This window comes from Ctenocephalides felis, unplaced genomic scaffold, assembly GCF_003426905.1.
Source record: "Ctenocephalides felis isolate EL2017-DRISC unplaced genomic scaffold, ASM342690v1 CF-g0.4_SCAFFOLD_00845, whole genome shotgun sequence".
Lineage (NCBI taxonomy): Eukaryota > Metazoa > Arthropoda > Insecta > Siphonaptera > Pulicidae > Ctenocephalides > Ctenocephalides felis.
The window spans coordinates 35,392,653-35,409,397 of NW_020536999.1; the positions used below are offsets into that span (position 1 = coordinate 35,392,653).

The 16,745-nt window shown below is 28.2% G+C and overlaps 3 protein-coding genes across 5 annotated transcripts; 2 read left to right on the forward strand and 1 right to left on the reverse strand.

Annotated features, from left to right (window-relative positions):
* Positions 1 to 239: 239 nt before the first annotated feature.
* LOC113374391 (OTU domain-containing protein 7B-like) lies at positions 240 to 3,547 on the forward strand. The gene is made up of 5 exons (XM_026614474.1): positions 240 to 472; positions 548 to 736; positions 891 to 1,074; positions 1,134 to 1,241; positions 1,375 to 3,547. Exons 1-5 carry the CDS (start codon positions 331 to 333, stop codon positions 3,410 to 3,412), a joined length of 2,661 nt encoding a protein of 886 aa, XP_026470259.1. The 5' UTR covers positions 240 to 330; the 3' UTR covers positions 3,413 to 3,547.
* Positions 3,548 to 7,610: 4,063 nt separating this feature from the next.
* On the reverse strand, positions 7,611 to 15,662 carry LOC113375500. Of its 3 annotated transcripts, XM_026615433.1 has the most exons (16): positions 15,595 to 15,662; positions 14,790 to 15,010; positions 14,507 to 14,654; positions 14,293 to 14,414; positions 14,016 to 14,224; positions 13,751 to 13,913; positions 13,500 to 13,692; positions 13,246 to 13,397; positions 13,014 to 13,166; positions 12,745 to 12,925; positions 12,497 to 12,589; positions 12,059 to 12,411; positions 11,267 to 11,875; positions 11,102 to 11,175; positions 9,165 to 9,268; positions 7,611 to 8,125 (listed from the first exon to the last, which is right to left on the reverse strand). In XM_026615433.1, exons 2-16 carry the CDS (start codon positions 14,988 to 14,990, stop codon positions 7,860 to 7,862), a joined length of 3,021 nt encoding a protein of 1,006 aa, XP_026471218.1. In that variant the 5' UTR covers positions 14,991 to 15,010; positions 15,595 to 15,662; the 3' UTR covers positions 7,611 to 7,859. The 3 variants fall into 3 exon arrangements, with proteins under 3 accessions (XP_026471218.1, XP_026471228.1, XP_026471224.1); XM_026615443.1 differs by lacking the exons at positions 9,165 to 9,268; positions 15,595 to 15,662 and having other exon boundaries at positions 7,990 to 8,125; positions 14,790 to 15,225; XM_026615439.1 differs by lacking the exons at positions 7,611 to 8,125; positions 9,165 to 9,268; positions 15,595 to 15,662 and adding an exon at positions 9,850 to 9,885 and having other exon boundaries at positions 14,790 to 15,225.
* A 292-nt stretch (positions 15,663 to 15,954) lies between these two features.
* Positions 15,955 to 16,701, forward strand: LOC113363719 (dolichol-phosphate mannosyltransferase subunit 3-like). The gene is made up of 3 exons (XM_026606203.1): positions 15,955 to 16,218; positions 16,291 to 16,449; positions 16,511 to 16,701. The coding sequence occupies exons 2-3, from the start codon at positions 16,300 to 16,302 to the stop codon at positions 16,664 to 16,666; spliced, it is 306 nt and encodes a 101-aa protein (XP_026461988.1). The 5' UTR covers positions 15,955 to 16,218; positions 16,291 to 16,299; the 3' UTR covers positions 16,667 to 16,701.
* The last annotated feature ends 44 nt before the right edge of the window (positions 16,702 to 16,745 follow it).

Sequence of the window (16,745 nt, forward strand, 5' to 3'; positions counted from 1 at the left end):
TCTTGAAAAATAGAATATTCAAAACACAAGAGATATATTTGTATATAAAATACACATAATATTAAGAACTTTGGCATTATACTATAGTGATATAAAATGGTACAGTGTTTTTTTATTGTTCATAATAATCATATAAAAATGTTTATTCATTATTTTTATATTAATTTTATTTTAAAAAACTCTTACAATACAGTTGTTAAATATTTGTGAAGATAAACATATCATTTCTAAAGCTGGCATAATTAAGTTAATATTTCATGCTTTGCTATTGTGAATCAGATCTTGATTAAAGATAGTTTTCTATAAAATGGTAAATAAAAATAAAGGCTAATGGAATCACACATGGTTACTGCTTTAATGAATCAAACTGGGTTGAGTTCCCAAGCATCTCACGCTTTACTACAATCAAAAGGTTGGGACTTGTCTTCGGCTTTAACTACATTTGAAAATGTGAAAAATACAGTCTCTCTAGGTAAAATTGCAATTTTACACTGTTGCCCTGGCATAAAACCATTGATATTATTATTATACTCTCCTTATATTACAGATTTAAAATCAATGAATTATGATCAACAACAAGATCAGTCTGTTGATCATGATTCATCTATGGCAAATAATCTAGATATACCTGCAAATTTACCACTTCAAATTACCCCTGAGACTTACACAAGTAATAAAAATAATGCCTATAGACGACCAAGTCTTCTCAAGAGTAATGCTTTGGATGTGGAAGATTGTAAGTCTATGATGAAATATGTATGTGTGTGTGCGTGTCTTTATATAATATTATATATGTAATATAATTTCATTAATAATATATTTTATCATATGGTCGAATAACCTCAAAAAGTTATTAGTTATTACATACTAAATTTGATTTATTTTTAAAGGCAAGAAATTGGCTAGAGGCATATCCCGAGCTACAGAAAATGTGAATTTAGTTTCTAAAGCAAGAAATGAGTTTGCAATGAATTTTCCAGTAATGCACAATACATTAAAAAAACAATGCTATATAGAAACTCCAGAATATACCTTTACTTTGCCTGATTTAACTGTATACAGTAATGATTTCAAGTAAGTTAATGATCATAGAGTGAAAGTAAGAGAGAAATAAATAAAATCAATTTTTACAGAAAATTTTTGGAAAAAGATTTGATAGAAAACTCGAGTTTGGTAGCTTTAGAACAATCAGGACGGTTGAATTGGTGGGCTGCAAATGGCATATGTCAAAGATTGTGGCCTTAGCAACTACAGGTAAATTTTATGTTATTTTTTTTTACATGGTTAATTGTTGAAAATGGTTAATTGTTTTTTTTTTTAATATTGCTAATTACACACAAATTAAATTATTACAAAACCATTATTAAAAGGAATTATTTACAATACAGGTGATGGAAATTGTTTACTACATGCAGCTTCATTAGCAATGTGGGGTTTTCATGATCGTTTATTAACTCTAAGAGGAGCTTTGTTTAACTTGTTAACAAATGATCCCTGTAGAGATGCCTTGTGGAGAAGATGGAGGTGGCAACAATCAAAAATGAATGCAGAGGCTAATTTTGTGTATTCGGAAGAAGAGTGGTCAAAAGAATGGGAAGGCATTGTTTCAATGGCTTCCACAGAGCCCAGAAAACCTTATAGGAGACGTAGTGTTATGGATACTCGCATGTCAGATGAGACTGAAGCTTTTGAAAATGCAACTTATGAAAGTTTAGAAGAAATCCATGTGTTGGCTTTAGCACATGTATTAAGAAGGCCCATTATTGTTATAGCAGATGTGATGCTAAAAGATCAGAATGGCGAAGCAATGGCACCAATTCCTTTTGGAGGTATTTATTTGCCATTAGAATGTTTACCATCAGATTGCCATAGATCTCCACTACTTTTGACTTATGATATGGCTCATTTCTCTGCATTAGTTGTGATGGAAAAAGAAAGTTTTGGAGATAAATCTGTAATAATACCACCAGCTGTTATACCACTAACTGATGCAGAAAATCATTTATTGCCAATTCAATTCAGTATAGATCCAGGCGAAGCTTTTGTATGGGGCAAAGATGATAAAGATTCTGCTAATTTGAAAAATTTTGTTTTAACAGAGCGAGATCAAATAAATGTTCTTAAAGAATATCTAGATGTTGTGTATGTAAGTTCACAACTTTCTCCTGGTGAAGAATATGAAGTTGATTTTTCAGAGGATGAAATTGAAAAAAAATTTACAGAACCTGAAGTTATGGCTGATGAAAATGATGGACCAATTTTTGGCAATAATAAAAGCAAGGCAGCCAAACAATTACAGTCAGTTGCTAAACAGTTTGGTTCAATTGGTAAATCTATGAGCAAAAGATTCAAGAAAAATATTGGATCAATAACGACAAAAATGGCCAAAAATCAAAAGAAACCTTTAACTTCAGGAAGTTCTTCAGTAAATATAGTAAAATCAAAGTTGTTATGTGCAGAATTAAGAGCTAAACGACATGAATATCAAGAAGAAATGGTTAGAAATTATTTAGAATTTGCACAAGAGAGATTTTTGAAATCACAATCAGATAAATGTAAACAAGAAAGAGAAAGGCAGCATTTTGAAAACTTAAAACTTCAAGAACAAGCATATTTAGAAGGATCATTAAGTTGCATAAACCCTGGATGTGATCAATTTGGCACTGCACTGACAAGTTATATGTGCACAGACTGCTATGAAAAACAACGAAATGATGAAATATTAAGTCAAACTGATGACTTGTCTCCTCGATATGATACAGGAAACTCAAAATTTTATGCAGAAACAGATATAGAATCACATGAATTTATAAAAAGAATGCCATCAGTAAAGGCTTTAAATAATTTGGACCAGACATTATATTTATCGAAAAGTACTTTTTACAATGATGTTAGAAAAAATGTGTCTTTATATGAGAATGAAAATTCAAGATTAACAGAAGCCGATAGAGAAATTAATTCACCAAAACAACACCATCGAAATGGTTACGAAAGATTAGTAGGCGGCCAAGATAGAGTTCATGCAGAAACATATGACAATATGCCAAATATACCTTTTAAACCTCTTAAAGTCAATATTCCAGGACAAGCAAGTATATTTTCACCAGGAAATACAATAGGTAATAGTTCTGTATTATCGAAAGCAAAAACTTCACGAGATATAAAATCGGCTGATAAGAGCACAGACCACATAGAACAAGATGTTGATATCAGGAAGGTCAAATCTTCGATGAATTATTATTCAAATCATGATCATTCTGATTTAGCTGACCGAACATCATTTCACAATATCCAAACGCCATTTGGAAAAGCTAAGCCTTGCAAAACAATAAATTGCATGTTTTTTGGCAGCCCAGAAATGGATTATTACTGTTCTAAGTGTTCTAGGGAACGAAGATTTGAAGACTATTAAAATCATCAAATAAATCACACCTGCATTGATATTCAATATAAACATCTTTTTTTATGTAGATGTTTATGTAGAATATGTATATGTTAAGCTTTTTGCTAATAACCACAAGTTTCTAGCAAAACATTATAAGGCAACTAAGACAATTAATAATGTTTTGTGAACTTTGATTAAATGAAAGAAACAATTCACTGCATAATCCTTACATATACAATTAGTTTTTACAATTTATTTATTTTGATGATCGATGAGAGTTTAACTTTATCTAAGAGATGCTTGAATAATTTGTTTCATATATTTTGTGCATGCTGCATTTTATTTAATGACAACATGTTAGTGGATAACCATCATGAATATCACTTAATTTGACAGAACATACTAAAACATTTCGTTCATGTATAAATTGAGATCTACGATAATTTCCAATTATAAATTATGCACATTTGTTATTATTTGGTGATCATTTAGTTCATTTGTCGGCATTGAGATATGTTATATATTATTAAATTTGATAAATATAGATAATTGGAGCTGCTCGGCTAAGATGTCGCATCTAGCTTTTCTCAATAAATGATTTTAATTTAATTAATTATAATATCATTATTACGTGTTACATATTCTAACAGGAATTTTATAAGATGTTTATCTAAAATATGATGAAATTGTGATAGATTTTATAATTAAGCTGTCATTCATAAGGTGAAATGACATTATATGTTAAATGTAAATATAAAAGCTATATACAAAAACTGTTTTAATCGTCTCAAGACTATAAATTTCATATTAAAATTGTTAGATCGTTTATATATTTTTTTGTTAATAATTGAATTATTTATGCACATTGAATTTGTGACAGTTATTTTGTCTGAACCTTTAGATTTAAAGCAGAAGAAGCTATGTTATTAATATATGTCAATAAATTTTAATGACAATAATTAAATTGCACATGTATCAAATGTGCTCGTTTGCAATTATGATGTAGATAATAATAAAACAACTAAAAATATATTTTAAAAAATTTAGTCTAAGCATAAAAAACCTAAATTTTTTGAATTGTATTCATCAAAATAAACATAATCTTTGAATACTTTAGACATATTAATTGTAAAATGATTGCTGTGCATTGTTGATTCATGTGCCTTGCTAGTCTATGTCACATCACTTTTGTGTTCGAGAATACTAAACCGTATATTTGTATGCTCGAACATGAAATGTTTATTATTATGTGTTAACAATCATATCTATAGACCCTAGCATGTATATATTTTTATAAAATTTAATGTTATCCATACATCAATAATATGCCCTGGCTTGAAAACTAGATAACATAATTTGTCGAGAGAATCAGATTTAATACTCTGTTTTGTAAATAATACAACGCATTGATGATATGATTTGATTCAGCCAAAGTTTCAAGTAAATTTCATATACCTATATAAATGTATATATATATATATATATATATATATATATATATATATATATATATATATACATACATAAACTATTATAATCTGTTCCCACAAGATATTGCAATATTTTCGAACATATTTATTTGCGAAAAAATCAACTGTAGAAATAAAAATTATAAAAAAAATAATTAACAAATAATTGTGCTTTTGAATAAATAATACTTTCAGAATTATTTGCTTTTTTATTATACCTTGGCGTTTTAATCTTTTTATTTATATATTAATTTTAAAGATTTAAAACTTACTTTTTAATTACTTCCCAAAAACTTTGACGAAATTGATATATGTACCTAATATTACAAGTTTAATATTTACTTAAACAGTTGCTTTTGAATAACAGTAAAATAACTAGTTGGTACTGGAATTTTGCATTGAGTCACATTACATGAAGTTCTCGATATGTGCAAATAATTGACTTAATCAATAAAAAATAAATTAGTTTATGAGTGATTAAAATTATTCCGAGTGGATTTATTACACATAATTGAAAATGAACTAACACGTTAACTAGGAGTATTTTCTAAAAGCAAATTTTCAAAAATCAATAATTTTTATAATTGAACAAGTTTCCGTAGTACTTTAATGGTTAAGTATGATCATTAGGACCAATTACTCTAACGTTATACCGAGTAAATCGTCTAATTTTAATTTCAACAAACGTCAAAAAAAAACTACTTATTTTCTTAAATTTTGATGAATTTTTTAAATCAAACTCCTTGTCGTAAGGCCGTAATATTTCAGTAAGTTTTATAAGATCATGATATACATAGATAAAAGAAGAGTATATGATAATATATATCGCCAAAAAAAGTTCCATGAAAAACGGCTAAAATTTTTTTTCAACAGTTAATTATAAGAAAACAGCTCGGTAGATTTTCACCTAAAACTAATCAGTATCATTCCCAACTAATATCTTCCGAACAGATTTTGATTTTTTAAGATCGATTCGGTAGTATGAGCTCAAATGTGGACGGAAAGTTTAATACTTTTTTCTCAATCACAAAAAAACGGCTCTTCCGATCGTCGCACAAAACTAAGAAACGAAATCCTCATCGAGATACATCTAATGGCTTTTAAACTTTTGAAATAGGTCCAGGCGTTTTTCAGAAAACGTTGATTTACGGCAACATTACACATACATACTTTTTCCAATTTTGGTCTCATTCGATTCAGGATGGCTTGAAACGTCGAGTAAACACAAAATTAGCGAATCATTTTTCGGATTTTTTGATGAAAACATAAACTTCTTCGGAAAGTTAAAAAGAAAATGTTAATTGGTTTCACCTATCAACTGATTAGTTCTAATGCCTAAACATATGTTATAATACGTAATTAGTATATCTTAGAACAAAGATTCTTATTAGAATAACAATATCATTCCAGTAAGAATTGTATGGAGTTGAACTCAATTTATGTTAAGGATTTAGAACAAACTAAACTAAATAAAACGTTTAACATTTGTTTGCTACCAGAAAATTATGATGTCACAAAGGTCTCGCCCAAAATGAATAGTAGCAGAATTTTGCTTAACATTTTATAGTAGAAAAAGTATTTTAAATTTCGCAAGAAATATCAACCATTTATAAATAATTTAAGTAATTGACGATTTCAAATAAAAAATATATATTATGATTCGTTTATATACAAATTCCTTACTTATAAATAAATAATAAATTATAAAATCTCATAAGGGCCGAAACATCGTTAGGGGCCACCCTAATATACATATATATATATATATATATATATATATATATATATACATATGCATATTATATATATATATAAATATATATATATATATATATATATATATATACATATGCATATTATATATATATATATATATAATATATATATATATATATATACATATGCATATTATATATATATATATATATATAAATATATATATATATATATATATATATATATGTATATATAAATATATATATATATATATATATATATATATATGTATATATAAATAAATATATATATATATATATATATATATATATATGTTGATAAAACCATAAACTTTTTAAACAGGCATCCACCCAGATAATAAAGATATTGAAAACTATATTTTGTTTCTCAAGGTGGATTAAGACTTGACATTTGTGTTTCGTTCTTTCAGATGTGATGTGATGTTCAAATTTATTATTTTTCTTTTTATTTAATTATAAATATAATTCATTCTCATTTTTTATTATTTTTTCATTAATATGTCACTGTTGCCACTGAAAAAGAGTCAAATTGGGACTCGAAAAATATGGACCATTAATTAACATTCACCTTAAGAAACAAAAGATAGTTTTCTTTATCTTTATCTAGATAGTTGCCTGCTTAAAAAGTTTATAGTTTTATCAACATATTTATCACCATCCCAAAAAATTATCACACAAACAGATATATATATATATATATATATATATATATATATATGTACTTTTTTGTACACTAGTGTTATTTACATTTTAAAATTATCATAGTTATAATTTATCAGGTAAATTAGTTATGTCCTAATATAATTGAAGATTCAGGCCTATATTTAGTATAAACAACTTAGAAATTTTATTTAAGAATGCCTTTCTTCACATCTATAACTTTTAACTTCTATAAAAACACTATCAGAGTTATGGCAAAGTTAAAAATATTTAATTTTGGAAATAATATCAAGATGTAATATTCATTAACATATATAACCGTTCTTTTGGCATGGCAGTTTATGAGAAACACTCTCACATTGTGATTAATTATAATTCAACATTCTGTTCTAATCGCTCAATCAATTGATATTTTAAAACAAAATAAATTCAAGCTCGAGATTTATGAAACTTTTGAAGATAATTTGGTTTTCCAAATAAATCTGATGAAACGGCGCCAGATAAATTTTAGTCGGCTCATATACTTGCTTTTGATTTTAGTTACTTCTGTAAAGTTCTCTTAAAAGTAAGTTATATAGTTACATAAATTCAGGCCATCCATTGCCTTGACCCGTGTTGTTGTGCATATTGAGGTGGACTATGTTCTTGCACATTCCATGTGTTAAATTGATACTGTGGTATAGCTGATCGCTGCGGTGGCGGAGGAGGTGGAGGAGGCATTCTACTTCTTGGATCATACCCTTGTATAACTCTCATAGGTGGGCCACGAAATGAATCAATGTGATCTTGATTATATCCTGGCGGCACTTGATTTTGATCGTTCGATTCCAGGGAGTTTAGATCTACGTGATCACCTACACATAGTAAACAAAACAGTAAAATAATTGTCGACACTGGTACACTTATTTTCAGATCATCATTTATTATTAAATTTACTTCATTAGAATATTTCAGAGAAAAAAAAAAGAAAAAGCCTAAGCAAAACGCCTGTTTACACAATATTATCATTAATATGTTTGTGATAATTTTATGATTTTAATTTCATATAACATAACAAATTGAGCCTATTATCAATAGAAATATATTATTCGGACAAATACAATTATTTCCACGGGGTAAATAAGAAACAAAAACATTTGACAAATACGGAAACAAGAAAATCTATTGAATTAGTATGTGCTTTTAAAATTTACGTAGTATATCTGAAATTAACACATTTACTGATAGTGTTAACTATGATATAAATATATATCTATCAACATTGCACACTGAAAGTTAAAATTATAATAAAAAATGATCTGAATTAACTTTTTACCAAAATCAAATTTATACTCCAGTTACAGCCTTTTCTCCTAAAACTTCAGAAAATATTACAATAATAAATAAAATATTCATGAACAAATGAATTTTGAAATGAAGTCTGCGCACCATCCAATCATCTGAGTCCCGAATTTATTGATCAGAAGAACCAGTCCTAAAGAGCAAAAACAAAAAAAAGAATTCATTTTGCATTAGTTTTTGAAAGAGTATATATTCAAATAGTTTATGTCTTTAATTATTATTAAAGAACAAAAAACTAAAATTAGAGATCATTATTAATAAGATAATCATACAATCAGCTTAAACAAAATTATTAAAATAAATATTCAGGAACCTTCTGAAATTTGTGTTTATCATATACATGCAGAATTAAAATTCGAAGTAGTCTGCGGGAACGATATACAGCAACGCCACCACGTTATCAACAACTATGAAACCAATAATAAACTAAAAAAAACAACATAAAAACAAAGATCGATGCGAGTACAATTCAGCAATAAATTTAAATCACTACATTGTCAAAAATGAATAGCAAGTGTATCAAGGTCAGTTTCTGAGTTGCTGTTACAATACCTTTCGGGATCTGATGTCTTATGTTAACATTGTTGTTGTGTTGACTAACGACTGCTGGAGAAGGGGCTGGATATCTTGAATTTGGTCCCATCATACCACCATTTCTGTGTAAAAAATCATGTTAGATTCACAACATCCCCCAAATTATATCCCGTTGGAAATCCAAAGAGCAATGATCAGCTAATAGTACTTATAAATATCTTAAAATAAATTGTTAATACAGGCACGAAAAATATTTTTGATTGATAACCAATTGCAGTTCTCGGATTAATCTAAATATTAATAATATTGCATATATTAAAAAAAATATTTTACCTAAATGGTTTGGTTGAAACCTATGTAAAACCTATTAATGTCACAAGAAGTGTGTTTTTTTTTTTTTTTCGGATAGTGATTATTATAAATTTTCGAAAGCAAATGTGAAGTTTAATACAACTAAATCACAATATATTGCAATGCATTTAAAAATTTCATAATACAATTTATATATTTACATTTTACATGTTCTATAGAATGAATACTGATAGCTTTTCAATTGAAGAGAATAAAAACTAGTAAATATAAACTTATTTTTTGCTAATGCACCTATCACTTGATTTATATTTTTTCACTCTATTTGCTGATGATATTAATATTATCTAAACTGTTTATAAAAATCTTAATCATTTTTGGTGAAAAATGATACTTCCCATTCTTAAATGATGCAAGCTAAATAATAAAGCTGTAAAGAAGAATAAAGATCAATGAAAAGTTAATAAGTAAATATAATATAATTAGTGTTCGATTTCTTGCATAGTGTTAAAATATTGCTTATGAGAATATATAATTAGTAAATAAAAGAGTGTCCATGACAAACTGAAATATTGATAATCTGTAGATTGTTTAAAATCTGAATCAAATGTGTATAATATGAATGAACATTCTGTTGTATATGTGTGTGCTAATGTGTTTTTTATATTCATATATCAGTATTAATTTAATATATTAACCATCAATTTGCATTAAATCTGAATGATAAGATTTTTATTATGATTTTTGCCATCACCATTTAATTACAGTTTGAAATTATATCTCTTTTAGTTCATTATGTTGTCGATTTGAATGGAGTCAGGAATAACATAAAAATTATAGTTTAGACAATTACATGAGATCCATATGGAAAATGTATTAATTTTTTTCATAAATTATTTGTTATACTTCGTTTCTTTATGTACTTATGAATACCATTTCAAACATTACCAGAAAGATTTATAATTTAAACTTAGTGTAAGTAACATTTTGCCTTAAGGCAGGTAGCATGAACATCTCGACATGTGTGAATAATCGACTCCATCAATAATACTATGACCAATAACTGGTTACACGAAAACTTTGGTGAAAATTTTTGTATTGATTCGGATTGTCGCGCAAAACTATTCAGCATGAGCCTTTTCGAGTTGAAAAAAATGGATATAAATTTTGCTTGAAACCAATGCAGCCATTTTTGAGAAAACCAACAAATTGTCAAGTTTTCCTCACACACATACATACACTCAGCATATGCATACTTTCTCCATTTTTAGTGTCAAACGATTAAGATTACTTGCAAAGTTGAGAACAAAAATTTTCAAATCGGTTTTTCTAAAGAAACAAACTTATCTGAAAAGTTAAGAAAAATGATTTTCTTTCTAACTCGTCTATTTATAAGCACCAATTATTTTGCATTTAGATTAGAATGATCAACTGAGAAATTTAATTTATTTATATACTTCTCTCAGTTTTAATAAATTCATGGTTCATTTAATCTTATATTTGCAATCATTTTAGGAAAATCTATCAATACTTAAATCTATCAATACTGAAAATTAATTTTTAAATTAATTGCTAATCTTAATTAAAACATAAAGCTGGGATTAATATTCTAAAACTATATTAAGGTGTAAATAAAATGCACTTACCCTATTCCTTGTTTAAATCTCCAGTTTTCATCATAGATTTTTCTCTTCTGTCCTATTCTTGGCCGAGACACCATCTAAAATTTAATATAATCCATAAAAATTTTAAATTTATACTACAATGAGATAAACTTAATAGTAAGATAAAAGTGCAAGTCAAAAACTTACATTCTGAGAAGGTGCTTGCATAGTTGTGACATCCAAATTATTCTGTATGCTGCAAGTGCTGGAATTGACAGAAACCATAAGATTTTGTTGATTTAGTTGCCTATTCTCTTCATCTAATTCCTGATTTGAAATCTGAGATGTTAACAATGTCGAATTTGGACCTTGATTCTGTACAAATTGATTGGGTAGTGTTTGGTATGGTGTGCCAGTCAAATTTGTGGTATGTGTTAAAATTTGGCTAGTATTTGGGATCCAATTCTGTTGATGAGTTTGAACCCAATTTTGTGGCTGACTGTTAATTTGAAATTGCGGTTTAGCAATAATCTGCTGATTAGCAACTGAAAACATTGGCATCTGCGGTGAAGCATGATTTGGAGGTGGAACAATCTGTGGTGGCATTTGTAAAATTGGAGGTGGATTCATTTGATGTTGAATTATTTGAGTAGGTGGTGGTGCTTGGTTCAAAAAAACTTCATTATTGGCAGACCCTTGATGTAAATTATCTTGATTCTGAATTTGATGAGTATCAATATTATTTGCAGAATCTGATTGAGATGCAACTTGATTTGGCTGCAATTGTGACAAACACTCTACAGCAACCGATTTTTCCTGCATATCGTTAAAAAAAAAATCATTAAATAAAATAATATGAAATTATCTAAATTGAGATTAGTCAATTCATTAGAGATAAAATTCAAATTAAATGTATTGTGAAAGTAGCAATTGCAAAAGTCTTATTAAAAGTGAATAAATTATAGTATTATACTTGTTTGTATTAATTATAAAAATTACTTGAGGATTTGATGAATCATTTGAGCTATCTTCTTTAGCATCATTTTCATTTCTAGAAGCTGTATTTTCTGTAAGAGGATTTTTGACTTCCTCTGTATCTTTATCTCTATTCTCAATTGGTTCAGTTTGAATATTCTGTAGTTGATTCATGTTAGCACTGTTGTCAATGGTAACAGTTTGATTAATAATTGATTGTGGATCATGCTGATTATGTATCGAATTTGGAATTATGTGATGATGAGATTGAACAGAGATAGTTTCAATTGTTTGATTTGGTTGTGTTTGTACAGTTTGTGAAGGAGGTGGTACAATATATATTGGACCAGAATTTGGAGCCACAATGTATTGTTGTCCTAAAATAAGATGATTGAACATATATATATATAAAGAAAATTTATTATTAATTACATAATTCAATAATTTTATTTCTCAAGCTACCTGGGGGTAAAGTTTGAGTAACTATCTGCTCTTGGCCAGTTATAATAGGTTGTTGATAAACTTGTTGAACAGTCATAGTTTGAAATTGTTGACCTGCAATTAAAATTGCAATTATAAGTTCACCTCAATACCAATATATTGTTTAATAATGAAAATTTACATGTGAAATTTATTTATCTCAATAATTTTCATGATTGTATAGTGCAGATGAAAAGATTGATTAACTCATAGTATATTAAAATAATTACCGGCATTTGGTTTAAGTTCATTTATCTGTCCAGTCACAACACCACCTGCAGAGTTTCCTAGCTGCTGTGCTGTTGCATAAATAGGATTAGATCCTTGTATTATATGATACTGATAGGGGGTATTCATTTGCTGGTTTAAACTCTGAACAGGATTTATTTGTGTAGCTTGGCTGACAAACATCTGAGGAAAAACAAGTTCAAAACAATGTTTTGAATTTAGATTGTTAAAACAATTCTTTGTTGAAATAAATTTAACATATCTTTTTTACCTGCGGCTGTTGCGAATATTGACTTGGAGCAGAACTAACAATTATCAACCCTTGATTTGGTGGTGGCATGTTGGGAGGAGGAATATTCATTGTAGGTGGAGGGTGAGATAAGAGAATTTGTTGTTGCTGGCTTGATTGAATATTACTTGAAACCTAAAAATAAAATATAATTACTATTAAAGATAAGATATTGAAAATAATTAATTCTGCAATAGCTTTTTTTTTCCTTTACCAATGGCCCTTGTTGTTGTGGAATATGGACACCAGGCGGGGGAAGATTAACCTGTGGTAATTGAATATTTTGTGAAACATTGTTTAACACCATTCCTGATTGAGATTGCTGAACAAGTAAAGGCTGTTGTATCTGTTGTTGTTGTATAATACCTAAAAATAATTTTTTAATGAAGAATTTATTTATACTGTGGAGTTATACCTCGTTCTGTAAAATTTTCTATAATTTATTATAAAAACAAACTATAAGATTACCTTGAGCATTTATAACATTTGGTTGAATATTTGGTTGAATAATGTTTAAAGAAGGTTGAACTTGCAAAGCTGATTGATTGATAAGATTATGTTGATTTAAAATATTTTGTTGAACCTGCGGATGTTGAACTGGAGGTGGTCCTGATAATATTGGAGGGGGTATTGCAATAGGTTGGTGAACAGAAGGAAATACCTGTTAAAGAAACCACAAATAAAAGTAATGTAGAATTATTAATATAATTTTTACCTACCTGTGGGGAATGCTGAACAATATTCTGTTGCATAGTATTTTGTGGTATTGCTTGAATATTAACCATACTTGGTGGATTAGTTTGCAAAAATTGTGCTAATTCTTGCTGTAATGTCTCAATTAGATTTAAAGCAAGTTGACGTGCTGCTACAACTCCATCATATCTACAATAAATCACATAAAAATATTGTATTTATTACAAAACAAAACAAAAAAAATCATTTGCAATCAATTAATGTTTTTCTTGTAAGAATATAGATACTTACCTTGGATGTTCTATAAAAAAATGAAGTGGTTCAGGCGATTCAGTCCCAGATGCAGATTCCGTGAACAGTGATCCTCTACCCCTTAAAGTTACCACAGCCCCAGTTTCAGTTCGTATATATTCTAAATTTGTTCCACCTTGGCCAATAATTCTTCCTCTTAAGTCAAATGCAGGAGGTGCATGATCAAGACCAACCATAACTTTGTCAATCTAAATAGAAATATTATTCATTGAACTATAAATTTATGGACCTGAAGTTCAGAAAAAAAATTACTCACGGATGTAACATTTGTTTGAATGCTCATTAAAGGAGGTAGTTGAGGTTTATTACGAGATAAATATCTTTGATTTGTTTGATTTTGCTCACTTCGGATTATTTCATGAATTCTTTGTATGGCCACTAAAAAATGAATAAACATGAAAAGTTAATAAATAATTTATTTTATGAGTTTAAAAAAATATGAACTACAAAATTGAATGAATAATACTCACAATCAAGACTTTGTTTAGTCGGTCCTTGTATAAACAGGTATAATGCCCTATCATTTGGATTTTGTAGTCCTTCATTTTGAGTCATATACCGTCCACGAGTAGATATTGCTGCACCCGAATATTGACTAATTTCTTCTTGGGTTTGCCCCTTGAAAGTTAATACAATTTATAATTATAAAAAAATAACAACAGTGACAAATCACCTCAAAGTAATAAAATTAATCACAAAAATTACTGGTAAAAATAGATCTATATTCTATATTACAACAAATAGATAGCTTACTTTTGTAAGAAGATTTCTAGCTGATAACGGAGTATCATTAATTTCTACTTCAGTAGTGAAAAGATCATTTGGTTTGCCAGGCGTTGGTAGCAATCCAAGTTTTGGGTTATCCATTCTTAGCTTTCCTTTTGCCATAAGTAGAGAATCTACTTTTGCTGCCGCTGATGCAGCAGCTTTCATCATTTGATTTGTTTTGTACATTTCAACAAATCACATTTATGCTGATTGAAATTAAATATTCGTATGTGAGTATAAAGTATTAATGTAAACACATCTAGTTACAGATACGTAAATTCGAACAATTTGCCATATAAAGCATTATGATAATCTTCGTTTTGTTATATGTTACGTAATGTTAGGTTAAGATTCTTTTGAAAAACAGAAAATATGCACTTTATGTAAATGCATTGTCTGAGCACATTTACTTTATATGTTTGGATTTAGATTTTATTTTATTAGACAAGCCTTGTATTTTGACATGGATCACTACTCTGTGAAGTTGTACACAAGACTAAAAGTTGGCCAACCATAGCATAAATATGCGGTTGAAACTCATGGAGTACAGTTGATGCACCAAAATTCTAAAAACAACAATTTTAAAAGTAAATAGCTCTGCATAGCAGTAAAAGTACTTTAGTTTTAACGATTGACGCAAATTAAATTATTATTAATTACTAATTCAAGTCGATGCTAGACGATTATCATACAAAAAGCATAAATTATTCATGCGAATCCACTATGAAAAAACTATATCTACTATTAAAAAACATAATAAATACACAAAATAATCAACACTTTCACTAACCATGTGTTAATCACAACGGTCCCCAATTTAAGTTGGAGAATGATTAATTTCAGCCCCGACATCGTCTTACAATTGATTGTAGTCTCCTTAAAGGTTCTGTTGTTCTCATTATTATATTGTCTATGGTTCTGTGCAAAACAACTTGTTTTGACAAGTGTTTGATTAACAATGATAAAACATAGATATTTTAAATTATGCAATGAAAGATTGGACCCAAAAATTGGCGCGATGCTGCCACGCCGCCACCAGATATTTTCGGCGAACTGTACGCTGTCAAATTTGACAGCGGTCAGCACAATGCAGTGTCAAAACTCGTTCAAAGCTTTCAAAAGGCGTTCAAAGCTTTATTTTGTTACATTTGACGTTAAATAATTGTGATTTAGAAGAAAATTTATTTTTAAGTCATATTTGAGAAAATTTGAATTTTTTAATTTTCAATATTTTGGTGTGTAAATTCTTAGGCAATGCTCATACATACAATATGTTTTTCTTATCGGCATTGACATCAGCAATTTCATAGTCTTGATAACCTAATAATCTTCCTTAATTATCCAATTTGAAATCCAACCAATGCTTATTGCAGAAAAATCACGATATTTTCTGATAACCAAATAGAATCTACTGGTAGTGAGAGAATGACATTTTCAGATGAGAAAGTCTAGGGTCTCAGATTATTTTAACTTCAATTCTTTTTAGAATAGCAAAATGACCAAGTTAGTAGAATGGACATTTGTTATGTCTTGTGTTTTGGGCATATGGAGTAGTATTGTTACAAAAACACTTCACATACCTTTTCTTGATGACTGGCTTCATTTGATATTACCTTTACCATTGCTTCTTATATTTTTATTTGGTGTAAGTAAATAAAACTGTAGAAGATGCTATGAATAAGTCTCAATAAGTGATTGTGTTACAGATTTACTCTGTCTCAGCAGTTCTTTATGGTGTATTCACTTTTAATGATTGTCCTGAAGCAGCTAAAGAATTGCAAAATCAAATCGCAGCAGCAAAATCTGAGTTACGTCAAAAGGGTTTCATTTTTAAAGAAGATCAGTACAATACTATTAAATGATTAATGTATAATATATTAATTTGTATTTTATTTAAATATATACAACGAACATTTGCTAAAATGTAAATAAATTATATTT